General features: G+C 46.8%; 1 protein-coding gene across 1 annotated transcript in view; it reads right to left on the bottom strand.

Annotated features, from left to right (window-relative positions):
* Positions 1-26,626, bottom strand: part of LOC142765847 (uncharacterized) — a 173,609-nt gene extending 146,983 nt beyond the window's left edge. Inside the window, exons 1-4 of the mRNA XM_075867653.1 lie at positions 26,509-26,626; positions 15,744-15,791; positions 8,356-8,382; positions 8,263-8,278 (exon numbers count right to left, since the gene is read on the bottom strand). Of these exons, the coding sequence (XP_075723768.1) occupies positions 8,263-8,278; positions 8,356-8,382; positions 15,744-15,791; positions 26,509-26,626 (209 nt within the window). The remainder of the gene's footprint in view (positions 1-8,262; positions 8,279-8,355; positions 8,383-15,743; positions 15,792-26,508) is intronic.
* Positions 26,627-27,393: the final 767 nt, after the last annotated feature.

The raw sequence follows: 27,393 nt of genomic DNA, 5'->3' as shown, positions 1-27,393 counted from the left end.
ATGCGTGGCATGGGGTATACGTCCTTTCTAGTGATCTTATTGAGTGCTCGGTAATCGACGCAAAATCGTACGGAACCGTCTTTTTTACGCACCAGAACCACTGGAGACGACCAAGGACTGGTTGAGGGTCGGATTATCTCCCGTTGCAGCATATCTTCTACGTTTTCCTCAATGATTTTCCGTTCGGCTAGGGAGACGCGGTACGGACGACGATGCACAATGGATGTTCCGTCGGTCTGAATACGATGTGCTGTAGCAGTTGTCTGGCCCAGGGTGGATGAATGAACGTCAAAGGAGTTTGCATGCTTTTCCAACAAATCAAGCAGCTGCTGCTTCTGTGAGTCATTCAAGTCTTTGTTGATGGCTGCTGTAAAGGCCGAGGAAGCAGCATGATCTGCAGGATGGCCTTTAGAAGAGACAGGGGTAAGAGGCACAACGCACACAGGCTGCAGATCGGCAACGCAGGCGACAGTAGTGCCCCGTGGTAGTAAAATTTTATCTTGTGTGGTGTGTGTAGCAGCGAGAACAGTTGATCCATTGTTGAACCGAGCCACACCTGATGCGAGAGCTATGCCTTTATTAAGGCACACACTATGCATAATATAAAGAGAATTGCGGAGAGGGGACAGCCTTGTTGAATGCCCCTACTTACTGCAATAGGTTCAGATGTATACCCATTCACTACTAATGACGTTTTTAAGTCTGTGTAGAGTAAACGGAGGGTGTCGGTTAAATGTGCTTGGAAGACATAACTCTCAAGCACAGCGAAAAGATAGTGCCTTTCTACGCGATCAAAAGCTTTTTCATGATCCAAGGAAAAAAAACGCCAGATATTTGTGTTCTTGTAGCGTACGTGAATAAATCGCGAGACAGCGCAAGCGGGGTATAGATCGTACAATTTGGGACACAGCATGTTTGTATGTCGCTCACTATTTCCGGTAGAATTATTGTTATGTGGTTCGCAAGGATGGCTGTCAATATCTTATAATCCGAGTTAGGTGAGAAATGGGCCTCCATGCCCTTGGGTCGGACGGCTCTCCCTCGCTTTTAAGCAAGAGTATAACTCTGCTCTCACGAAACGTATTCGGTCTGACTCAGTCAGGAAGAAGCCCATTTAGCATTGTCAAAAGGTGGTCTTGTATTGTTTCAAGGAAGGTTTTGTAGAAACTCGAAGGTATCCCGTCAGGGCCGGCGGCGGCGGTTGTGTTCATGCGCTAAAGCACGATGCGTAATTCATCTAGCGTCACTGGGCTGCACAGACCATCGCGGAGCTCCTCCGGTACGCGGGAAATTCCCTCGCAAAACGCATTAACTATGGTGGTAAATCACGTCATTTGCGTTCTCCGCCCTGAAAAGATTCGAAAGTTGTGTTTGAAATACCCTCATTATGTCTTCTGTTCGTGTAGACGGTTCGCCATTCGGCAACTGAGCCAAAGGGACATGCATTTGTTTACCCAAGGAGCCGTTGCGAACACTTCGAAGAACCACTGGATCTGAAACTGGTCGTCCGTTGATAAAAGACTGCGCAGCCGTGCGCGAACTAAGACGTAGCAAAAGTTCGTACTGCGGCTTTAACTGATCGAGATGGTCGTGCATTGCGAACGCCAGCTTCTCGCCTCTGCGTACAATGCGCGCTTTTCGTAGCGTGTTGTTTATCTCTGTCGTCAGGCGCGCTTTCATTTCGCGCCCCGCTTTGATAAGCTCGGCGCGCCAACTGTGTTTCAATGCGTCCCAGTTACGGGGTTCAGGCGGCCTTTTGCATGCTTGCTTGAGTGCATTGCGTAGTAACGCTACGCTTTCCGGGTCGTGTACGAGTGTGGTGTCCATTTTTCAATGGTTTCTAAATGTAGTGGATTGTTCAAAGAAAAGTTTTACAGACACTGGAAAGTGGTCTGTAATGCATGGAACGTCCGGTGGAAAATGTAGGACCTCGCAAATAAGGACATGAGCGGCTAGCACTTCTGGAAAATAGTAGTGGTCTATCCGGGTGATGTTGAGACCCCGTTGCCAGGATGCAACGACGTCATTCCCGTGAGTGCCCACCCACGCATCCCTGAGCTTGAAATTGCGGATGAGTTGTCGCAATGCGCTAACTCCGCTATATTGTCTGCTTTGTCTGCGTCCGCGCGCATCTCTGTCGGTGTCCTCAACACAGTTGAAATCTCCAACTAAGAAAGTGGGGTAACTGTCAAACATAAATGAGTCGAGTGAATTGTAAAAGTCGGCCCTGCCCCCACGTTGAGCTGGGGCATATATTACGAGTGCCCTTACTCGTCTGCTGTGAAGGTCAAAGTCTACTGCTAGTGTGCGGCCGTCAAAACCATAAACAGAGTGTGCTCTTCGACGTAACGCTAGTGTCAAAAAACAACTCCGACTCCGCACATCTTTGAATAAGTCAGCGAAAAAAAGGCCTTGACTCCAAAGTGTGAACAAAAGGATTGCACATCAAAAGGGGTTCTAAAATTACATTCCTGTAAAAAAAGATATCGACATAATGTGACCTTGCGAAGTGCATGACTTCTCTCTGCTTATCTCGGCGTCTGAAACCCCTGACGTTTAAGGAGAGAAAATGCACCGTAGCCATATTGAAAATAGGGGGAGTGCGCGCAAACTTCAGAGAAACCCCTTGCAGGGGGTGGGGTGAGCGCTCAACGAGTGAACAAAACTAAAGAGATAAATGCTCTGATGGCGTCAGAGCATTAGCGCGTTTTTGGGGCTTACTACTGTCTGTAGAGCCCTCAGAGTCCGTGGTCGGTGGGTGGGCTCGTTTGGTGGCTGAACGGTCTATTTCTATGACGCTGGCACCGACACTTGCACTGATGGCCGCACCTGTAATCTGGTAAATGGGGTTTGACAGGCTCAGTTTGCGGGTCTGAGCCGAGTACTTGCTGGCGCGGGCACTCGTCGTTGTCGGTGGCATAATCGTTGTTGCGGTCTTGTCTGAGCTGATGACCGGAGCGCCTGCACGTCCCTTCGTTCGGGTGCCGCGTCCCATCGAAGCTCTCAGCGCCTCGGAGCTACTGGTGGTGCCAACTGTGTCAGAGCTGTTGCTCTCGTAGTCTCTGCTAAGTACGGGCACTGGGGCTTCGGCTTTGGATGAGTTGTGTTCTTCATAGGTGTCTGACGAGAAGTCGCTGGTCTCGGACGAAGTGTGAAGAGTTGACGAGGCTTTCTCAGACAGGGGAGGCAGGTCTCCTGCGTCTTCTGGTTCAGCATGGGCGCCAGTGTCGCTTGTGTCAGTGTTGCTCGCGGGCTCGCGCGCCGGATAATCATCTTGCAATGCGGGCGTGAGGTCGGTGCACGCTTGTTCTTTGGTTGCCGCTGCTGCAGCCGCTGTGAAGGACTTCGGACGTACGCAGTCAGCTGTTGCATGGCTGCCCGAGCACTTGCGGCACGGTTCTGCACATCCCTCTGTGGCATGTCCAAACACGTTGCAGCGCGTGCAACGGGGCGTGGCACAATCTTTGGCGATGTGGCCAGCATTCCTGCACTTAGAGCACACTTTCTTGACACCCCGGTAGTCACACATGACATCGTAGACTTGGATTGTCAGAAAGTTCGGTATTTGGCTTTTCATTTTCACTCGCACCACACGGACACCTGTGCCAACCCCAGGGCGGCCCTTGAACACTGGCGCGTGGATATGTTGCACGTTGCCGTAGGCGGAGAGAGCAGTCGCTAGGGCTGCGTCGCTTACCCACAGCGGTACCCGGAAGACTGTGACGTGGACTATTTCAGGACCTACGCTGACTAGTGGAACTGATTCGCCGTTCAAGAGAATGGCGCCCCGGCTCTTCAGCTTGGTGGCTGCACGGACGTTCGCGGCTGCGGTGCCGATCTTTGCACCTCCCATGTGCTGAAGGGACTTCGTACCGGCTGGGCCAGTTACTGCTTCGAGCTCATCTATGATGCCGTCGACAGTGCTCCCCTCTGGAGCGCTGAAGTTAAAGCAATGAGCTTTCGGCGGTGGCGCGGCGAAAGCCATCGCACTTTCGTCCTGGCCCTGGCTCCCACGGCTTGCGCTGTGGTGCCCGGGCGTTGGCTCACAATGAAGGCCTGGACAGAGCCGGGGGGTTGTCCAGGGGTTCGCTTGATGCTCGATAAGATGAGGTCGACGACTGGCAGCGTGCCTGGTCGCGGGAATCCCGGCGCCAAGTAAGCGGCGAATGGAGCGTCGGCCGTCGATCAACTACTGACAAGCGGCGAAGTGCGTCAGCATTTACACTCTTGCCATCGAATGTTCTAGCGTTATCGCTAGCAGTGACGAGTGCTCCAGAATAATCTGTACAGTTCGCGGAGTGGGCGTGTTCTATCGAAATGATTGACTACAGTCCTAAAGCTTCTCGAAAACTGCAGGCGCGGTTTGCGCTGAGAATCGTGCTTTGTATATGGGCGATAAAAAGCTTGAGGAATGGAACGTGGTAATATAACGCGGTTTTTTACGCCTCTGGGATGCAGGGACTGTAACCTTTCCACAACGTGCCTTGTTTCGCACTGCATCTGGGATCGGCTGACTTTGGCAAGCGACGATGTTATGAGATGTTGTCGTCATGAGACGTATAACTACAGCTTCACAGTGATGCCTTTAAATCACAATAATTCAGTCATCTCTGGCGTCATAAGCCCGTCATACAGTAGCGTCATACCGTGATGACTGCTTAACCGCTGGTGTTGACGCACACGCGTCTGTATAAATGAGAAGGTACGGATATAGCATCGTTAGCCAAGAGGGAGTGTAACAAGAGGACATGTTATAATATAACGACGTTACAATATAATGATGGAAAATAATACAGTGTCCACTCTGTGCAAATAGAGGTAGTGAAGTGAATCCAAAAAAGCATCAAGAAGCACGATGACTGATCGTCAACATTGTCGTTCCATGGCGTCGGCCACAACACAAGTGACGCAATATGTTACCATGGTGTGCTGACGCCACAATATAACGTCATCACATTATCGTACATTGGTGAAATTTATAACACAATTGTGTCACCACAGAACATTACGTCATACCTCGAGGCCATCGCGTGACATCGCGTCTTGATCATGGTTGATGCGATCCCAGAGCCCATTAAAAACCACGTTAGGCACAAAAAACTTTCGAATGGGTGAGGAACAAGATCAATTCGTTGACGGAGATGTGAAACTTTTTGGCAGATCCCAAGTACCTTGTAAATAAATGTTATAGGAAGCATGGGATGCAGTTTCATAGTAGCAGTTGTTTGCAGTTGCGTAAGAGTGCCGAAAGCATGTGGATATTAGCAACACCAGAAGAGGTAAGCTTACATAGGGCGCTCGTATTTTCACCGGGGCTCGCGAGGACGCTAGCCCTCAACACTGCTACAGAAAGCAACTTCAGTGGATGGCACCTAACCATCATTAGCGTCAACCCGACAGAATGGCTTTATCATAAGGCCCGTGTACATGAACGCGACGGGGCGGGCTGAGTTGAGTGGCGGGTTCAGCTTACCTCGACGCGCCCGAGTTTATATGAACTCGCACGGACGAGTTGAGGTGAGCGGTGGTCGCAGCGACGCTTTGCGTCGAGGCGAGCGGAAAGCCCGTCTTCCGGTATCGGTTTCCGCTCCTCCAAGCCTGCACTCTCGCCTCTCGCCGCTGTGGGCTGCGGTTGTTTACGCAGTTGTCGCTCCGCCACCGCGATGGCTGTCTTGGTATTTTTTCTCAATTTGCACCAGCTGTACTTTATGGTTGTGTTGGTGCCTTGGCTAACACTGCACAACGCAATGACAGCAGTGGTTTTGTTGCGGTACAGCGTTCGCCGCAGGCGTATCCGCAGCCTGATGCACCGTCCCCTGTTCACCCCTGGCTGGTCTCTCCAGGAATTCGCCGAGATTCATGGTTTGTAACGCCTTTCATTTGTGTACCTTATGCTGTGGAAAATCCTTTGAAGCCCTACACGCGAGTCATTTTTTGCAATAGTTGTGGCTTGTCGCTAATATGAATTAAGCGGCGCCCTGAACCTCGTTGAAAATTTTAAATTGAAAACAATGAGCAGTTTTTAAATGAAAATGACTAAAGACACTCATCAACTGTTGGAACAAAGTGCACAGTTCCACCACAATTAAGTGCACCGTGTTCCTCCTGCCTCATACGCTCATCCTGTTTGGCTAATCTGATTTTTGTGGCTTTTGAACTGGACAGTGAGATCCTTACACGATGAATTTTTAATCTGAGGGCTTGTAATTTCAATTTGAATGCAATATACATTTATGAGTAAAATTTCTATCGGCTTACGTAAAAATTCATACGGCCGCATACTATTTTGCCGTAATTTTACACCTCTATTTCTATTGTGCCTCGTTTATGCTTAAAATTTAAAGTAATTTGCTATTTTTTTATATTTCCTTGCAGGATTGGAGTGTACAGCACCACCGACCAAGCGGGCCGTGTGGTGCGAGAACGGTGCCAAGATTAGTGGGACCGAATTGTGGCTACCAACTTCAATGACAATGACTGGCGGGAAAATTTTAGAATGTCGAGGCACAATTTCTGCCACCTTGTTGCTGCCGTGGCGCCATTCATGTCTCCTTGTGAAAACTACGTGCGGACCCCTGTTCCTCTCAGCAAGAGGGTGGCTATGGCTCTCTACAAATTAGCAAGTTGTGGAGAATATCGCATTTTGACCAACCAATTCGGCGTGCACAAATCAACAGTAAAGAAGTTTTTTTATATGTTTTGCCAATCGGCGACAACGCACCTGGCAAAAGAATATGTGAAGTTGCCGTCAGCAAATGAAGCAAAAAAATTGCTGAACGGTTTGAGGCAATGTGCCACCTACCTCAAATTTTTGGAGCGATTGATGGTACTCACATACCAATCACCGCACCAAAGACTGGCTACCGAGACTTCGTGAACCGGAATTCTTCCAAAAGGTCCTTATTTGCTCCCACGTTCATGTCAGGCCCCGTTCCTTCAAACATCTTTCCAGGTCCATTAATATGTCTTTATCTTTTTGCCGCTTGCTATCGAGCAAATCACTCAGTTTTTTCTCGTTGACTAAAGCTAGCAACGTCGTTATTTCATCACATGTCCACATGGTGCGTGGAGCCCGCGAGGATGTCATCGTGCTTAGCGCGCGCGTACCGGCCGACAGAGAAAGAGCAACGTTGGAGTGATGGGGACAGGGGAAGCGGAGACCGCGACGGGCGGGACAGGTCACGAGCCGTCAACTCAGCGCGACCAGTTATACATGCCCTTTCTGAGCGCGGCGAGTTCGGTGAACCTACCCCCTGTCTCCGGCTTGATGGGACTCGCCGCGACGACTCTCCGCCCCGACGCGTCCGCTTAGACATGGGGAGGGCGAGTCCAGAAAACCTGTTTATTTCGACTCAACGCGCCCTCGTCGGGTCAATGTAAACGGGCCTATAGGAGTACTAATGTAAAGTTTATAAAATTTGATAGCCAGTACTGCAACCATAATTGACGTTTCATGAATATTAGTTTGTATTTGCAAAGAATTCCCGAGACCTGGCGTGACTCTGGTAGAATACTGGATTTCCACGCAGAATGCTCGGGTTTGATTCCTGCTGGGATACTGAAATCAATTATTTGCAGTCGTCCGGTCCGCGCTGCCAATGTAAGCCTCACGCTTGCGCGTCAAAACTACTTAAGTGCTTTTTCGCCGTGGCTGGGTACATATAAAATTATCACCTCAGGCACATACCCACATAGCAGTTACGCATACCCGCCCCCGGGTATGTGCCACGGTTTTTTGGAAAGTGTTTGACGTATGCGACGAGATGGTGACTTTATTCATGTTATGACCAGCGCTTCTTATTCATCAGACAATATCACCCATCGGTTCTTATTTCGGTGTAACCCAAGTTTAGGGGGTGATCATGAGAGCGCCCAGGCGTAGGCGGCTAGATAGAAAGATAGACAGATAGATAGATAGATAGACAGATAGATAGATAGATAGATAGATAGATAGATAGATAGATAGATAGACAGATAGATAGATAGATAGATAGATAGATAGATAGATAGATAGATAGATAGATAGATAGATAGATAGATAGATAGATAGATAGATAGATAGATAGATAGATAGATAGATAGATAGATAGATAGATAGATAGATAGATAGATAGACGTCAAAAGTGTTTCCGTACTCAAGACAATGATTCGCATTTAAAGCATGATTTTGTCCTCGGAGCCAGCTACCGCGAACGAATAAAGGGCGCAGTCAGTCTTTTGTTGACATATAAACTCATACAACTTTTGAAAGATAGTACTTACATTTTGAATTTATCAACTGTAAAAGAATAGAATGAAATAGTTAACGAGTTTTTCCTACTCAGATCAAGCCCAGAATTATCTATGTGAGCTTACCCGTACTCACTAGCACGTAGTTGGGCCCTGCGATCAGAAAAAACAACAAGAAAAGGTATCCGCTGCTCCATAAGTTCTAAATCTGAACGAAATAGACTCAGCGCGATCATTAACTTATATAAAAAGTATGTTCTTTTCCTTTGCTAACTATGTCCAGTGTTACCAGAAGCCTTCTTTCTGCCCCCTTTCACAGCCAGTCAAGTCTATACCCACGTCTACATACACATACTTTAACACGCCATTGGTTATAAGCCTGGATATTTCTAATTGATCATAAGCCTGAGTTTAGGAGAGGGGTGGGTCACCTTGGTCTAGTGCCTGCAATATTGCAAAGTTTTCAACGGGCATATCTAAACAATTATGCCTTTTCGAGCCATGTCTTTATACAATATTGTCCACACTTGATTGTGACCACTTACAGGTCATTCGTTTTTTATTAACTAGTTTCGAGCTCGCCACCTAATGACGCTACTATGCAAGATGCTGGTGTTAAGTAGCATTGATTGGAACATTTCTGATGCACTCGCGATTCGACTCACTGGGCTCATTCATACGCAGAAGAATTTTCGACAAGCATGCCTCAGTGATATTTTGGTGAGCGTCAGTCTGAGCGTTCCACTGAATCAATTTTAATGTATGTGAGTCCTCACGAAATCCGCTGAGAAAAAGGCTAGGCAGTCTGAGTGAAAAATTTATTCTCTGAGCCTGATTAGGCTTTGCATTCTTTGCTCACCGATGATTCACATTTTTATTGCATTAGAAAATATATAACACTCTCAAATATATGTTGCCGCCGGTGTCAACGTCAGGGGCACCATCATTCATATTATATGTATACGTATTGGCGATGACTAAGTCAGAACCAGGGACTCTGGCACATATATGCATGCGAGGCAAGCGAGGTACAGGAGGAGGAAGTCAGATTAGAACAGCCGGCCCGCTGCAAAGATGCTGTCTCTGTCTCGTTTATTCCTTACGATGGCGCAGCTTGAGAACTGAACCTTGCGGCTGAAGTCTTTTGTCCGTAGCCTCGTGGGTCGTCGGCAGTGCGGGCTGCTCTATCTAGGAATGCCGACCATGCTTCCTTGGCGATGGAGTCATCAAATCGGCCGCCGCTTCAGGTGTCCATTGAACCACCAGTAGACGGCATCTATGCCTCCTCTGCAGTACCAGGGAGTGGTAATATTGTAAGACTGTAACCCACTAGAGAGTATGCCGGAAAAGACGACGTTGGTGTACTCGCAAGAGACGCTCGCGAAGCTCTCGAGTTGGTGAACGTCGCCGGATTGCGAGAACAAGGCCAGCCACCCAAAGCGACGGACGTTCAGTCCGAGATTCTACAGGGTTCGAGCTGGTGCGACCATACCAGTCGCACTGAGCTTGGTGTTCCGGGAACGAACGAGCTTTATGGGCTGACCTAGCAGCTGTTCCTGTTGGGCTCGAGCATGCGGCGCGGAGTTGCGATTGCGGCCTTGGTGCAACGTCCCAAGAGTCCCGGCACAATCCAAGCTAACCTTGGCCGTGGTGCCACGTTTTAGTGAGTCTTCGCCAGCGTGTTTCTGCACGTTCCACGACGAGCGGGTCTTCGTCTAGTCATGCACCTGTGCACGACTTCATCATTGCAACTATCCGCTTTGTGCGGACACCGTCGCTACATCTGCGGTACTGTGAGTGAGGCTCGTCGGACGTTTAAGTCAGGACACACTCATCCTCTCACGCATGAGTTAAGGCTAAATGGATATTTGTATTCATAAGCGATTCACTGGGAATGTGATTGTCCTGTGTCAAGCCGATGATTGTGTTTTCTTGTTCGTAACTTGGGTTTCCTGCATCTGAGGGCCGACGAATACCACACAGGGCATCATGCAATAGACACCCTGCTACCACTTTGCGGCTATAAAACGCACGGGCTCCTGTCCTTTGGGAATGCTCTTCAAGCTTCCTACGGCCTGCATTTCGTTGCCAGTCCTCTCCAGACATACGAACCGCCGAGGAACGCTGTCCATACTTTCTCGCTCGTGGATCGCGACAATGTGACCGTGGGGACTGTGGCAGACTCGTCGAACTGATAATCCGCCTCCTCAGGCTTCACCCGTGACCGCCCCGTGGGTTTGCAGCGGACAATCGCGCGACCCCGTGTCGCGATCAACGCTGTGAGAGCGACGAACACCACCATGTTAACCACTATTCTTCCGGAATTCAGCGTTGCCGATGCTATGCTGGACGTAGCTGCCTCATACGACCTGGAGGCGAGCACACCCGAGCAACGTCAAGAGTTCTGTAATATCCTTCTGCAGCTTGAGGTTCTGCTGAGCGGCTTCGCGTTGACACTATGTGTGTTTTCGCCTGCCGTGCAATCATCGCCGACTCTCTGTGAACTACCGAAATTCTACGCGTTCCAGAATGCCGCCGCCGACTGGGTGGCCACCGTGAACGTTCTCGCTGCTCGCAATGCGTGGAAAGAGCAGCAGAAGTGGAGCGCGGCCATGGACCACTTTCTAGATGGTGCCGCGGCTTGGCACAGGTACGAAGGCGTCATGCAGCAGTCTTTAGTGGAGTGGGGTGCAGGTCCGATTGCTGCTTGCGGCCCCGTTGGCTATGTCACCACCCATGAACCTGACGCGTCTTTCATAGAGACCGAACCTCGAGAGACGTGTGCAGCCATTCCTAGTACAAAGCCCCTGCTCAAGAGGTGCTCCAACTCTGCCACGGCAACTGACGCTAAAAGAACCCTGCCAGTGGCCGAGAGTGGTTCTAGTCACATATATATAGACAGCTTCTGTGATGCTTGTCATCGCTTAGACACTTGAGGTCACCGGCAGCAGTCATACTGAACACCTTAACAGCGGACCCGTAGACCCACACGCTTGACCACCACGACACCTATTGAAAGGGGAGCACTAGGAAGTTTGTTGTGCGCAAAGCATTCTATGTGCTACCTCCATGGATGATTCAGATGTGCCTGTGACTGCAGCGGTCAGTGTCATCGAGGGCTTCATGGTGGAGCCTGAGGGCCCTCCTGGCGATGAGACGTCTGAGTTCTACAAATCCAGTGCTTGCAGCACTTTGTCAAGGACCACCGCTACGAGCATCTCGGAGAGCACACCGGAGCTGCACAAGGGCTTGGGGTGCATTATTCACCAGCACAGATGCTCGTCGCCACTTCTTCAGTAACAGATAGAAGATCCCACTGCCACTGATCGACTCTTCCCAAACAGCGCGGCAAACTCAACCCAATGCGACATTCAGTGGTTGCGAATGCACAGTGCCTTGCTTTGTTTGTACAACTACGGTTTGACAGGTGTCAACAAGAACAGCGGTGATCTGGAAACAGTAAGGTTAGCCCACCAGAGACAATGTTGGCGATATTTCACAAGACACCACAGGGTGGAAAAGTCCGATGGCAGTGACAGAGACAATTTCGACTTACGGAAAACACCGACGAAGATCTTCACGTGGAGGCACAGCGTGGCCGGGACCGACCACCCGGTACAGCCAACACCGCCCACCATAGACGTCGTGGGCAAGTTCTAAAAAGTTCCCAACTGGTGTAAACCTACCCGAGAGACAGATTTGATTCCAGCCACCAGACAACCCAGAGACGTATACCCAGGCAGAGGCGAAACGTGCCTCGCTCTGACCGCAGCGATGCAGCCAGCATCGTCCACCAGATACTTCAACTGTTCCATTTAGCCTCACCCACTAGAACATTGTCATGTGGCCCATCGACCCTGCTTGCAGTAATAGCAGAGTGTGATGTCTAAGACCGACACAGGGACTCAGGCAAAGACAAGAACAAAGTCAGATCAGAACAGTCAGCCCGCAGCACCCTTGCTGCGGGCTGACTGTTCTGATCTGACTTTGTTCTTGTCTGTCTTGTTTATTCCTTGCAGTATATATACATATATACTGCACATCATATATATACTATATATATGTACATATATATATACTGCACACACACACACACACACACACACACATATATATATATATATATATATATATATATATATATATATATATATATATATATATATATATATATATATATATATATATGTGTGTGTGTGTGTGTGTGTGTGTGTGTGTGTGACAGAGTAAAGTAGAGGCGCTTTCACATAACAACTTCTTTATTTGCCGTCGTTCCGACGGGAGCCCCTTCTTTTCCGTTTTCGAAAAGGGCGCGTCTTTCAGACACAGTGAAGTAACAACTGAGACGCCTATTTCCATTCATCTGTACCTGTGAGTGCGTTTCGTGCGTCATTTGCGCGTGCAAAAAGCGGGGCAAGTATTGATCGGCTTGCCATTCTGAGCGTGACGACTTTTTGTTCTGTACAGTGGTGTAACTAGCCACCCTTCCCACTCCCGAAAAAAGATACTTTAGTGCACTGTATGCATTGGCGGCGCGTTTTACTGTATTGCATGAAAAAATTAGAGTACCCAGCAACATGGTCGTCTCTTATATAGGACCGATACCTTGCAGTAACGCTCGTTTTTTGTTATAATCAGGTTTTGCAATTTTTGGTGACTGTAGATATACATTACAGAACATCGAAGTTAAGCAAACAAGTATTGTTTCCAGGATTAAATACAAGTGCTTTTTTCATTATATAGCGTGCCTAACACTGACTACAAGGTATATTTTTGACATCGGGACTATCTATGGTCTGAAAAGTTGGTAGATGGCACGTACAGTGGGAATCGGTGATACGCGAAGCACAAGGAAGAAAGGTTGAATTGTCACATTATAATCAGCGCAACGTTACGAGGCAGACGTAAATTGTGCCGTACATGACTTACATCTCATCATTATATGTTTTTGCCTCCCAATTGTGCTTGTCTTCCATTCACGTATAATACCAAACTTGTTGCATGTAAAGCTAGCGAAACGGCCATGAGTGTGCTATGAGCGTAGCATGCAGTCATGCTTTACGTGATATGCTAGTCATGATTATCATGGTTGTGTCATTTATCTTTTCGTCCATTTACGTCACGTGATACAAAACTTGGTATATCTCAAGCTAGCGAAATGGCCACGAGCGCATCAGATTATGACATGTATTCATTGATTGATTTGTGGGGTTTAACGTCCCAAAACCACCATTTGATTATGAGAGACGCCGTAGTGGAGGGCTCCGGAAATTTTGACCACCTGGGGTTCTTTAACGTGCACCCAAATCTGAGCACACGGGCCTACAACATTTCCGCCTCCATCGGAAATGCAGCCGCCGCAGCCGGGAATCGAACCCGCGACCTACGGGTCAGCAGCCGAGTACCTTAGCCACTAGACCACCGTGGCGGGGCATGACATGTATTCATGTTCTCACGTAACGCGCATGTCATAGTAAATTTCTGCAGCAGTCGCATACCATTTTTATTCATTCATGTCACGTAATACCAAATTTGGTATATATTAAGCTAATTTCATGTATGTAATACCATATTACGAGCTCATTATGAGCGTGGCATGTAGTCATGTTTTTACATTAAACGGATGTCATTAATATTATGTTTGCACCACTCATATACGTTCGTCGTCGATTGGCATCACAAAATACCAAATTAGGTATTCTGAAGGTGGCCAAACGACTCCGAGTGCATCATGAGCGTGGCTTGTAGTAAGGTTCTTACATGGCACGAATCTTAGAATTAACATGTTTTCACCACACATACACACATACACATACACACACATACACACACATACACACACATACACGCATACATACACACATACACACGTACATACCACCATTGTCTATCAGACCACATGATGCCAAACTTGGTATATCTGAGGCTGGTGAAACGACCATGAGCGCATCATGAGCGTGGCATGTAGTCAAGTTCTTACGTGGCACGCATTTCAAGAATATCATGTTTGCACTAGTAACATGCCTTCTGCATCCAATCAGGTCACGTAATACCAAATTTGGTATATGTGAATCTAGGGAAACGACCACGAGCGCATTACGAGCGTGGTAGGTAATCATGTTCTTACATAACACGCCTGTCGAGATTATCATGTTTGCATCAGTCATATATTCCTTCGCCACCAATTGACGTCATGTTATACTAAATTTGGTGTTGTGTAGCTTGCGAAACAACTGTGGGTGCATCAGGAACGCACTATGTAGTGTGTTCTCACATGCCACGAATATTAGAGATTATCGTGCTAGCAACAGTCGCATACCTTCGTCATCCACTCACGTCTCACAATACCAATTTGGTGTATGTGAAGCTGGTGAAACAACCGCGAGCGCACCATCAGCGTGTCTTTAGTCATGTTCTTACATGACACGCATGTCATGATTCTGACTTGAGGGCCGGTTCCTAATGTCCGCCATACGCACAAGTCATACCATACCAGTTTTGCAAATATTTCATATGAACGAAACCACCACAGAAGAAGCAAGACCTTTAAACGTTGATCATGATATTCACGACATGCATGTTGTCATTTTCACGCTATAACTAGTCATTACGCTCGTCATACAGTCATATAACGCCCATACCAATTTTGTTATCGATCCAATTATCCAACCTCCCAGGTTAGCTAATAGTCGTAGGCAGTTAGATAGATAGATAGATAGACTGATAGATAGATAGATAGATAGATAGATAGATAGATAGATAGATAGATAGATAGATAGATAGATAGATAGATAGATAGATAGATAGATAGATGCGGCCAAACTTGCCGAAGCTGTCGCTATCTTGAACAGGCACGCACTCAGTTAATCCTCGCCGTCGTCCTCTATTCGCTCCCAAAACCCATGGGCTCATATTTCTGCGTTAGATACAGCAACTTTAACAGATGAGAAACAAATACATTGAGCGAGATACAGAGAAAAAGGGGACAGAAAGAAAGTAAGAGATAGAAAAGAATAAACAGGGAAAGGAGAGAACAGAGAAGGCGGAAAAAAACAATGTACTAATGGGGAAAAAGACAGCAAGAGAAAGAAAAAAGTGAGTGAGGTATATCCAAGAGTAATAGAGGAACAAGAAGAAATAGGTTGGAAAGAGGGTAAAAAAGTAAACAATATAGGTAGAGAAAGAAATGAGAAAAAGAATAAAGAACACAAACAGAAAAAAGAAACGACAGAAGACAAAAGAAAACAGAAGAATGAGGACACGCAAGATAAGACACAAAGCGCCACATTTGCTCTACGCTTCACACCACAAGTGTTAACCTGCCTTATGTCTTTTTTTAATATAATTTGAAACTGCTAGACGTGTACTGGTCACAAATGACATAACATTACAAAAGGCAAACAGAAAAAAATGCATGTGCCGTTAAAAAAAACGCGAACACATATTCTGTCAGAATCGCGAATTGTAAATAGAACTTGTCCTACGAATACGCGGAGGAAATTGAATGTACTTACGGGAAAGCTCTGACTCGGCTGCCAGCGGTTCACGGGAGATCCTTCGTGCTAAAACATTATTGAAAACTTTATTTACCAATGTGTGTTTTATATATTGCATGCTTCTAAACGTCCAAAAAGTTCGTCAGTAAACAGTTCTTTGAATTACGAGACAGTTAAGAAGTCATATTCATCTGTTTTTGCAAGATAGTTGGTTTCATATTTTGCATTCTTGACAACCCTATGATCAAGAATTTCTAAGTTATATATAATAGTTTGGCAATCACAATCGCGCACCTCCGTATCCTCTGCTATATAGTGTCTGTACCGTTGCATCCAGACTTTTTCCGAGATGGGGTACTGTTGAGTATCGTGTTTCTCAGCTCGCGGTTGCATCTGAGGAGAGCTGATGGATAGACCGGACAAGGCGTCGGTGCATTAACGCAATATTTATGCACAATATTGCCATGTGTATAGGTTTTTTCGAGTATTGCTTCTATTGATACTGGCCGGCTTGTATGTGCCACTGGGAAAATCAGGACAAAAACAAACTTGAGAAAACGACTATAAGGTCATATTGCCGGTGGTCAATCCAGCCGGACGTCTTTCTGTGGTCTTAACTACAGCTTGCAGTTAGGGTGTGACGTGACACTGGTGGAAGTTTGGCGTTAGAGTCTATGCACTGTGACCGCGAGAAAGGTCTCGATTCAAACATCGACGCCTTAGAAGAAACAGCCGATCTTCGGCGCAGTCAGCGGCAACTAGTACTGCCACCCCTATTCGGCCCTCTGCTGGAAGCTCCAGAACCATGGCAAGTGCGACAACTGCAAGCCAGACTGAACGGACCGCGATTCCACCATCTCCATGGCCCCAAAGTCATCGAACCCAAAAGACCTTCCATGGGGAACCTTGCGAAGTTGTTGAAGACTGGCTGGACCAATACGATCGAGTCGCTGTCGCCAACAAGTGGGGCGAGCACAGGGAACTCCGATATGGCTATTTCTACTTTCAGGATTTGGCGCGTATTGCGTTTGAGAACCACGAGGCTGCCCTGACAAGCTGACCGGTGTTTTGCACTCAGCTGCAGAACACGTAAGGCAGCGGCTATCGGAAAGAACAAGCAGAACGTCTCTTCAATACCTTGAGTCCAAGACCAAACGAAGGCATGGCCATGTTCGCTGAGGAGAGTCCTAGCCTGTTCCGTCCAGCTGATTCTGCAATGACGGATATGCGGGCGTCGAGGAGAAGATGTTCGCGAGACTTTGGGAAACGCACCAGATATTGTGGCGAAATTACTCAGTGCAGCGATAACGATGAAGTGAATGCTAAGACAGTGGTCTTCGCAGTATTAGCGGCCGGAAAACCTTGCATGACTGGCAGCATCAATAGAAACAATACTTGCAGAACTTATACTAAAGGCATTATAGATGCATTACACTATTCGGTACTAAGGCCGACAGCTTATTGGCCTCACACTGTGTAGCGACGATAACTCAGAATTTCTTCGGTCGCTCTCTCGTGTTTGCGCAGTTTGGTTCTTTTCAGAGTCCTTGGTGATGCTTTGCAGCAACCAATAGTTGGAAGCTCTTAAGCAGGAACCACCAGTGGTCGCTGGCTTGAAACGAACCCGTGGTTCAGGGGCCTTGCTGCGCGTTGCGTGAGGGTCTGCCTTAGGTTACGACAAGCGCGCCGCAAAAGATTCCGCGGGGTGCACCAGGCTGCCGCCCTAATTGTCGCTCGTTAGATCAGGCAGTTCGCTGCTGCATATGCCAGTCAATAGATGTTGACACCATTGGCATCAGACGTCTACCAGCTTGAATATTTTTTTCAAAACAAGGAAACTTGGTTCCGACTCCCAGGCATAACGCCCCCCCCCGCCCACCACCACAATGCGCCGGAAGAACGAGCTGCCTTCACGTGGCTTCCATGCCAGGTGCGCTGGTTCGCCAGGTTTCTCCAGGTTCCCCTCCAGTGCCATGGGGAAGGTGTGGCTCCAGGCACTCTTCGGCAAACAGATCCCATTCTTGAAGGACGATACAAGCTGCACTGGCCTGTCGCCAAATTTGTCGACTAGCTTCGCTCTACTCTATGATCTTTGGTTTTGGCAGTTGATGATTCTGCAACCTATCAAGAACAGCTGGACAACAGACCACACGACACAAGCACGTGCCCTCGGTGATCTGACAAAACACCAAACACATTATAACATAATTTATTCCTAGCTATATCTCTATCTAGATTTCGTTCCTTCTAAAGCAAGAGGCACATGTGGGACACAAAACTCTTTAAATCAGAACTCAAAAATTTAGACGTACAAAACCTCAATGGAATAAAATACTAATCTTGACCCCTTGAGATCGCTCAGGGTGGGAGCGCAGTGCTAAGGCGACGGGGAGAACAAAGTTTTAGCCCGACTCGCCAGCGAAAAACCGAAGGCTGGAGAATGTACTGATTAAAACGCACGGCTCAGCACGTCTGCGTTAGTTAGCGTTTAGTTTTTCTTGCTTGTAACGAACGTCTAAGTTGTGCTGTTAGAGTATCATTCTCCACCTGACTAACCAGCACATTTATACATGATATGCAACGCGGTTGGAAGACAGTGGTCCATGTCGACTACAAACTTTGAACCGGAGACATAACAGGCCAGTTTTTTAACGGCCCACACAAGGCAGGTGAACTCTATTACAGAGGTACTGCATGTCTCTGCCCTGCAGCTCAGTTTTTGGCTTAGGTACAGAAGCAGCATTTCTGCACAATAAAGCTCCCATGCCGCGATCACTGCCATCGCATTGACTTACAAAGCCCTTAGAAAAGGATGGTGCTATGAGAACGGGCTTTTTGCTTAAGGCTCGTTTCAGCTTGCAAAGCGCATTCTATTTTTTCAGTCCGCGCCACTTTGGCGAGCTCCAACTTTCAAAATGCGTCAAATAAAAGGCTGGCAATGGCACATTACTTTTGTGTGCAAAGCTGATAATATCCAGCTATAGGCTTAAGAAATGCCTTATCTCCGATTTTTTATTGTTAGTTGATAGCTCACTATAGCACCTAACTCAATGTTTGAAGGTATGTACCAGCCACGCTTCACAACTTGTTCAGGTGGAACACCACGCCACACCCTACATCACATCTAGCAGGTTTTGGGTGAAGACCCGCTTCTTTCGACCTGTTAAGCGCAACTGCTAATCCTCTACGTGCTCTTGCAAGCTGTCTGATCGCGTTTATTCGCCATCGTTCTCACTGTACAGTGTAAAACAACGTCTTGAAACTGGGAAACAATCCTTAAGTCCTCTTTCTGGGCTTCACTTAACCTGGGCTCCTGCTTCAGCTGCTTCAGCATCGTCTCTCAGCTCTTTCTGGTTACCTCACTATAGGTTCAAATTTCTTCTCCTTTTTCTTCGGATGCCCTTCAAAAGCCACACAAGGCGTGATACTTGCGCACACAAGGTGTGGAAGTCATAAATTCATGGATGCTCGGCGACAAAAAGACTGCGGTGATCACCTTTTACGCTGGACGTGTGTCACGCTACGTCTATTACCAAGGTGGTGAGCTTCCTCTCTGCCCCTACAAGGACATCACGCAAGCGTGCAAAGCGCGTTACCAGAAGACCACAGATCTGACACATGCCCTTAACCTGACCCGACAGTACGTCGCATTTGTAGCATGCGAGACTCTGTTCGAAGTCGTGAATGCTCGCCTAAGTGTGCAACTTGTGGAGAAGATCACCTCACCTAAGATCGCGCTTGCAAAATGCTCACACCTCTGAGACACACTCGCTGCAACACTTCCAATAAGCAAACATTGACCTCACCACTAGAGCACGCTACGACAAAGGCGAAGAAGCATCTTCAACGGTGCAGCTCCGACGCCGAAGACTTGGACATGAACTGGCCCAGTCTACCACTTGCCACTAATATTCCCTACTCCGATGTTTAGCAAGATAACAGTCCGCGAAAGTATCCCGGACAAAGTCGCTGTCGATTTCTCGATCACGGTCGCGGTCAAGATCTCGGTCGAGGTCCCGGTGATGGCCTCGACCAAGGTCCCAAAAGAAACATCCTTCTAAACCGCAAAAAAATGCCGGATCTTACTCTTTCCGAAGCCGTAAACTAGAGCTCTAGGCCGACCCACGTCCCCTTGACCAAAGGAGGTAAAGCAAACAAATGGTTTTGCTTCTACCACAAAGGATCAAGCATACCAGGAGCCGAGAGACAACTCCTCCGGGAGAGTCAGGCTGAGATTAAAAAAGAGTTGACGTCACTTCATGCTCGCCACAAACAAACCCCGCACGCAGTCTTTCATCACGTGGCTGGCCATGTTTTAGGCTAAAATGGAATGTCTTCAGGGTCACTTGACTGTGCCCTCCCACAAATTATGCACCCATGTGAAAGCATGCCAGCTTTTCGGCAGCAGATATATTTCGAATTTCATAATCTTAAAGCTTATGTCGACGAAAGTGTCACTAAAGTTAAAAGAAACGTGAGCAAACGCACGAATGCTAGCCCAGGTTCGTCAGTAAGCCGGTGGTCGAAACAGGCAGACATCGCACAAATTGTCGCTACCCATCTTGGTGAAGATACTATGCAATAACGTAGCATGTTGTAAACTTGCCTTAGGTAGTTTTGATGTCGGGTAAGCAATCGCGTAATACGACTTATAATGTGGTTTAAGAACAACTAGCCGTCGCACAATACGAATAGCGTAACGAGTGGGCCATCCAATCTTCTAACACATCACAAAAGCTTGTACTCGTACCCCTATTAAATGTGGCGCATGCGCACTTCAGCCATAAGTCCTCATCGTCGTCAACCACTGCATGAGCAATTTGCACGAAATTCCTTGCAAGTGTTTAGCGGACACCACGCTTCTCACAAATAGCATAGTGAATGCTGACCTGCAGCCCAAATAAATTTATTAAAATGGCCTAGTGAGTATCAAGCAAGTTTGCTTGCGGTAGTTACCCAAAGAGTGTTTCGAAATTTCTCCGAAAGGCCATTCTTCTCGCTTTCGCTGCGACTGTGCTACGCTTTCCGCGTAGGCCTGGCATTTGTTTCTCTACCCACATGTATGGTTTTCACCAACACATCTCGGAACAATACGTCTCTCTCCTTCTTCGGGACGAAGTGCTATGCGACATTTCCCTGGGCACGGAATAACAATATTTCTTGCTCCTTATATCCCGTCTTTCCTTACCGATCTGTCTGCAACATTAGGTTCTACATCATCATCATCAACAACAACATTATCAGCAACATCATCAGCATCATCAGTCATAATCACCATTGTCGTTGGACCCAGACAAAATTTTACATGGGTGCAGCCCATTGCGGTATACATGGATTTTAAATGGCCGCTGTTTGATAGGTAAGCAGCCCGGGTTTAGTGACCTGTACATCAGCTAAGATGAATTCGATGAAGCGAAGATGACGGAAGTCCTCACGGTAGCTCTCGCCATCAAAACTAAATAAGTCACGGGACAGCGATCCTATATTCTTATGGACTCTTAAATAGCCTGTCGTGATATCACTAAGGCGGTGTACCTGCGTGCGTCACCCGCCTCTTAGATGCAACACTACACCTTGAGCACTGCATCACATGATGCCCAAAACATATAGCGGAAACGGGTAACGATAGAGCCGACAGTGCAGCTTGACATATTACTCATTACGTGTCTGTCCCTCGTCTAAATACCCGTCTGCTCGTGGTTCCCCTCACTCTTTGAAATATCTCAGAACACCAATGTCGACAACAATGGCGATACTCCCTGCCCCATTCTCGGCTGAGTGTAAAAAAAGCGCATGAGTGGCGCCACCTGCCGCGAAATCCAGATTCGCCGCTGTGTTCAAAACATGCGATGTACTGATTTGAATGCGCTGGTTTTTGCCCGTAGTGTGGAGGACAGCCAACACTTGCTCACACTACAAGCGAATGTGAGTTAATGCTAGTCAAAATTCTTAGGCATCCAACTCTGCGGAAAAAATTACAGCGAGAAAAAGGAGGCCCAAGTGGCGCTCCTGGACCAGGCAAGGTGGGCTGCTCAGGCAATAGGAGCCCGGGACGAAGGGCCCCACCCACCTGCTTATAACCCTTAATTCTTTTTTTTTCTGTGTAATAAACTTATTTTATTCCATTCAAAAGCAGATTTACGACCACATGACATTGAAAGTATGGTTTATTCTAGTTTTTGTGGTAAATTTTGCTCAACCGCCTTCTTAATTTCACTGTTAAGTTGGTTTCCGAAAGCTTTGATGTTGCTTTAGCGGGTCCTTTTCAGTGAACTTCAAGCTTGTTCTTTACGGACGGCCACAGCAGCATTACCTAACTCCTCGCTTCAAAGCTGCGTTTCTTCGCCGCTTTGTTTTAGTTCTCATTTGACGACACTTGTGCAGCCTTCATGGGGCTCTCCACAAGCTATTTTGTATTTCCAAGCATTGGACGGTCGTCTAGAACACAAGCACCTACAATAGGGTTCTCATTAAATCAATCTCAGCTTTCACGTAGCATTCGCAATGGCGTTCGTGAACTCCGGCTATATACAAACTCTTCAGGGCTAAAGTCAGTGCTCTCATGGGAGCATATCTCGAAGCGAACACAACGGGAGGAAAACAAGCTTCCCCAGTCGCATTAGTGCTTGTAGCAAAGAGCTTTCTGTAATAGTTTCAGAACGGATACATGCGCTTTATCGAATGAGACTGTGGTTCTGTAATAGTTTCAGAACGGATACATGCGCTTTATCGAATGAGACTGTGGGTGATCGACTGAGCTGTGTGCTAGATTTATTCCGTATTTATTCACAAAAGTAGACGTAATGCAGCTTAAGAAGACACTACTGTTTTCGCACTGTATTTTAAAAGAAAATCTGACAGACGCGAATATCGAGATCACAGCATTCATGGCATGAGGGGGATTGAGCTTCTTATAAGTAGTACCACTTCTAGATGCTTTGTGCCTTCACAGATGGCCATCAGGATGTTTCGACAACCTTTCTTTGACTCTGGCAATGGCCTGACAATAATAATTACTAGGTGTCGAAAAGCTTTTTCGGTAATTGGCACAAACTTCGTGGGTGCCTTCCACTTGTCCGTGGATTTACCCACCGTCTGACAACTGTCGCAGGAGGGTACAATGTCTTCTGTGTACTTCTAGCATTTCGGTCAAGAAAACTGAGAGGAAATTCTAGCCTTGGGCTTCTTTCGGACAACATGCCCTGCCCACGCGTTTTCTTGCGCCAGTTGTATCAGTTACTCATACCAAAGCTGCCTATGATTGCGACCTTTAACATCTGTGTGTCTACAATAGAGGAGTCCTGATTTCTAACAAGAAAAACATTCTTTTTCTTTGCTCCTGATTGCACGCTTTTACTTCATAATTTAAACTGAGAGGTCTTCACGCTTCCCTTGAATGATCGTTTGTCGATCAACCCTCGACAACGCGCACCGATATTCAGCGACAGGTGAGAGCGTAGTGCCCGCCTCACCCAACGGCCCCAGTTCAGGTCCTCCGCCGACAGAGACGATGATACGCACTTCTGCTACGGGCGGCTCGAGAAACCCTGCCCGAGAATATTTCTTCCGAGGCTCGGTGGACTCCCCGCCAAGGTCACGCAGCTAGGCTGCCTTTGCAAATGGTGTTTTACCTAACTAAACGAGATAAAGTTCCGGGAAAAACTTCCGCGCTTCTGATCGCGTGAGGAGCATGTACACCAAGTTGGAAAAGAACGATTTATGCTGCTCTATGAAATGCTGCCCCGAGTTTCTCGAAAAAAAGATAACGAAAACAATTGTGAAGCGCATCAGACACAGCCGCTTCGCTGCGAAGCTTCCCGAAAGAACCTTCAATGACAACCGTAACGATCGCTAAGCAAGGACACTGCTGCACGGCGAGTTGGCTGATTCACGCACATTCTTCATTAAAGTCGCCAGGAGAGACAAACGAAATCTCGACAATATCCATGTTTGCCGCTGAGTCTTGAAGTGCTTGACACGTTTTCCCATGGACTTTAACTTCCTGAATATACGGCTCTATCAACCGCATGCTCTCAGTCTCTCAGATTGTTGCAATAAAAAACTTTTGTGTACAACATAACGCGATTTGCCCTTCCTTTTTGTAATTACAGCAGATTAGTGGCTTTTGTGACTCAAACGCGTGTGTGGTATCTGTCCGCTGTTTAGGTACGTCACTCAATTTCTGCGCTTCTGTTCGCCCTTCTCCTACAGTGTCCTTTGCAAGAGATGGGCTGTTTCTGAAATAACGTCACGCTGTGGGTTTCCATTCATCAGATTTGTTTGAAAAGCCCTCTTTTCTCACACCGTTTTCAACTTGCACTGCTCCACTATGCAAGCTTCAGTGAGTGTATTACTAATATAATCCTGCTGCCCAGTTCAGCCGTACTTCGCCAAGCCTATCCTGCAGCTAAAGCTTGACGTCATTGTCGGCGAAGCAGCCAAATTGCCCTAACGCAATGCATTCTACCACCATTTCAAGATGGTCATAAGCAGTTTTCCCTTAGTACATTCAACTAAATCGGCTTTAGAATGCAAGGTGAAGTCAACGGACGACTCGTTGCCCCTTTTCGCATAATAGAAACCTTCCCGGAAAGCCTCGGTTAACAACTTCAAAAGTCTCAAGAAAACTTCCTTAACATCGTTATAGCACTCGAACGCTTTCCTTCGACAAGCTCGTTATTACATGGGATACTTTCCCAGGGAGAAGAGCCAAGAGATTTTGTTACCAGAGAGACCGTTTGAATGCATTTCGCTTACAGATACAGACGTGTTTGAACTTGATGGAATACTTCGCATTGTCTTCACCTACTACTAACAGTGGCAGTTATTCCTAAACTTTAGGACCACTGTTCTGAACTGTCGCAGAAGTGGAACTAAACGCCTGTTATCAATGTGGGAGCGCCAATTCTATTCTCATTTTGAGGCGCTCTCGTCTTTCTGCCTCCTCGTGCTAACGGCGTCCTAGTCTTTCTGCCTCCTCGCGCTCACGGAGTTTTCTTTTTTGGCCTCTTCGCGGAGTCTTTTGATATCAACTCATGGACCTCAGCCATCACTCCTTCATCCTAAATGATTTCGCCCTTGCTTGCTGTCGTTTCACACGACCCAGAGTAAGGCCGAGTTCCTAACAAATTTCGAAGGGTTGCTTCACTTCATAAAGATCTCCATATTTTACACTAGCCTCTTGCTGTTCGACCTTGTTTAGAATCTACTGGCCATACCCCCTATAAGTTTTCTCGCCAGACATGCAAGAAGTTTTCAGCTCTACCATGCTTACAACCTCCACACTAGCTTTGGTTTCAAAGCAAAAATTCTTGGCGTGAAACAATCAAGGATCAACCACTGCTGTAGACAGCCCCTCTCCAAACTACAACAACCTGTGCTAGAGCAGTCTGGTGAACTGAGGGGAAACCAACAGGCACTCACCAGATCTAGGTAGCTGAAGCCGGCCAATCCTGCTGCTGTCATACACTGCCTGGTATCGCGTGTCTCAGCTCGCAGCTGCTTTTGCGCAGAACTGATAGACAGAGTGGGCAAGCTGACGGCGAGTTAGGGCGAAATTTATGTACACTATAAACAGATGGTTACTCAAGCGTCTGGGACCGGCAGCTTATTCGCCTCGCCCTGAGGTGGGACGATGACCCGGCAGCTCTTCGATCACTCTCTTGTCTTCGCGTAGCTTGGTTGTTTTATACCCTTTGGGGTTCCTTGTTAGACTCGAAGCCTCCATTTAGAAACCACCGTTGGTCGCTGGCTGGAATAGGACCCATATGTTAAGGTCCTTGCCACGTGTTGTGAGGGTTTTCCGTCAGTTACATCAGGCGCGCCGCAAGAGGTGCCAGGGAGTGCATCAGACTGCCACCTTGGTTGACCCCCTGTTGCATCAGATAGCTTGCTGCTTTCATCAGCCACTCTATCGGTGTTGAAGTTATTTGTATCGTATGTCCAATGAGCTTGACTATTTATTCAATAATTATAGCTTACCTGTACTTGAACTTTTACTGCAAGGCTATAGGTAAACGTGTGTGGTCCACGGCTGTAAATTTACCAGGGCTGCCAAGCTCACTTCACCAAGCGTGATGCAATCATAAAATGACTGACCAAATAGTAAAGGGTTCCCTTCTGGTTAGTGTCACCTGTCAGCACTTTTCTTTTTATTCTGGTTCATTTCTTCGTATGTTAGCGACACTAAAGAAGTTTGAACCGAGGAGCGAGAGGCGAGATGCAATTCCAGGTAGCATTACCATTGGAAATAGTGCTTTTATGATAGCTCCGGTCTCGTTCAATATCGAAAATATTATCATGTCAATGCAATATTTCCGGATAACATTTGGCAATTAAAATAGATTGGGCCTGTCATTTAAAATTAAAAAAGATTGGTTGAACCAGCTGGAGTAAGGAACGATTTATCAACACGTAACATTGGGTGCCTATGAAATCAGTTGTTGAGCGAAAGAAAAATACTTCAAGGTAAAGAGTGTTCCTCGGCTTTTCCCGCAAATTTGCTTTCTGACGCGAACACCTGTTCTTTCCGAATGGAAAGCACATGAACATGCTTAAGCAAACAATATAATTTGCAAGGAGACAGTCATGCACAGCCTACGTCACAAGCGATAGGTCCACGGGCTACGTATTTGAAATGATTGTAACCTAATACCAAGGCTTAATTGAACCATAAGGCTTAGATTGACAATCATTGCGTCGCTCATGACCAACGCATATTTCGAAACAAGAATTAAGTTTTCGCGTACTGCAGATCCAATCGTCGTGCCCAAGTTATACTTACGTGCTTGCTGGTCTCCAAGGGAAGACGAGGTGTCAACCTTAGATGCCGGCGACGAGTTGGATTTACTTGTAGATCGGGACGTCCTTGTAGACCGAGACATTTTCTTGTTCTTGCTCATATTACTCTTCAACTATGACTCATACCCACTGCGAGCGATTGAATTCAGTAGTTTTGAGAAATATTATGAAGTATTAGAATAATACCGATTATTTAATAGGAAGAGCGCATGATAAATTGTTATTATGGTAATTATGAGAGCAAGAAACACCACCTGCATTTCAGGTCAGCTGTTCCTAAACTGATCTTTGTCTTCCTCTGCCTTGTGCTCCTTGCTGACCCCCGAGCCTATTGACGCGCTTTGTCATTACAATATGTACTCTAAAAACAATAAAAAGTCATGTGTTTCCCACATGAAGTAATAAAGAACAATAACCTTATGTCCCCTAAACGTATGTATTACGTGCGCACATGAGTAGAAAAATACTGAAACCAGTCAGTCAACTCGCTTAAATACTGTAGTCACTGACAGCCATGCATGCATTATTGGATTGTTGTTTCCACCAGTTTATGGCGCCTACCCTCTTTCTGGCACTGGCCAAAAAAGCGTAGTGTAACCTTTCTGTAAAAACCACAACACTTCTAATTATGGTAATTTAAACACAAAAAAACCAAACAAAAAATATAAAAACTTCCAAAGAAAGATAGAAGATAGGAAGAAATAATTATAAAACTTTGCCATGTAAAGCAGATCAGACAGCTGTGTTTACATCATCAACCTATTTAAAGTATATGGTTTAGAACACTTCCTGATGTTACTTCAACATTGTGTATGAGAACATATATTTAAAGTGGGAAACATTTAGCGGCTTGAATAGAATCGCAAGC

This window comes from Rhipicephalus microplus, chromosome 6 (genome assembly GCF_043290135.1).
Source record: "Rhipicephalus microplus isolate Deutch F79 chromosome 6, USDA_Rmic, whole genome shotgun sequence".
In the NCBI taxonomy this organism is placed as follows: Eukaryota; Metazoa; Arthropoda; class Arachnida; order Ixodida; family Ixodidae; genus Rhipicephalus; species Rhipicephalus microplus.
The sequence above is the reverse complement of the archived record's forward strand: the minus strand, read 5'-3'. Positions and strand labels throughout refer to the sequence as shown.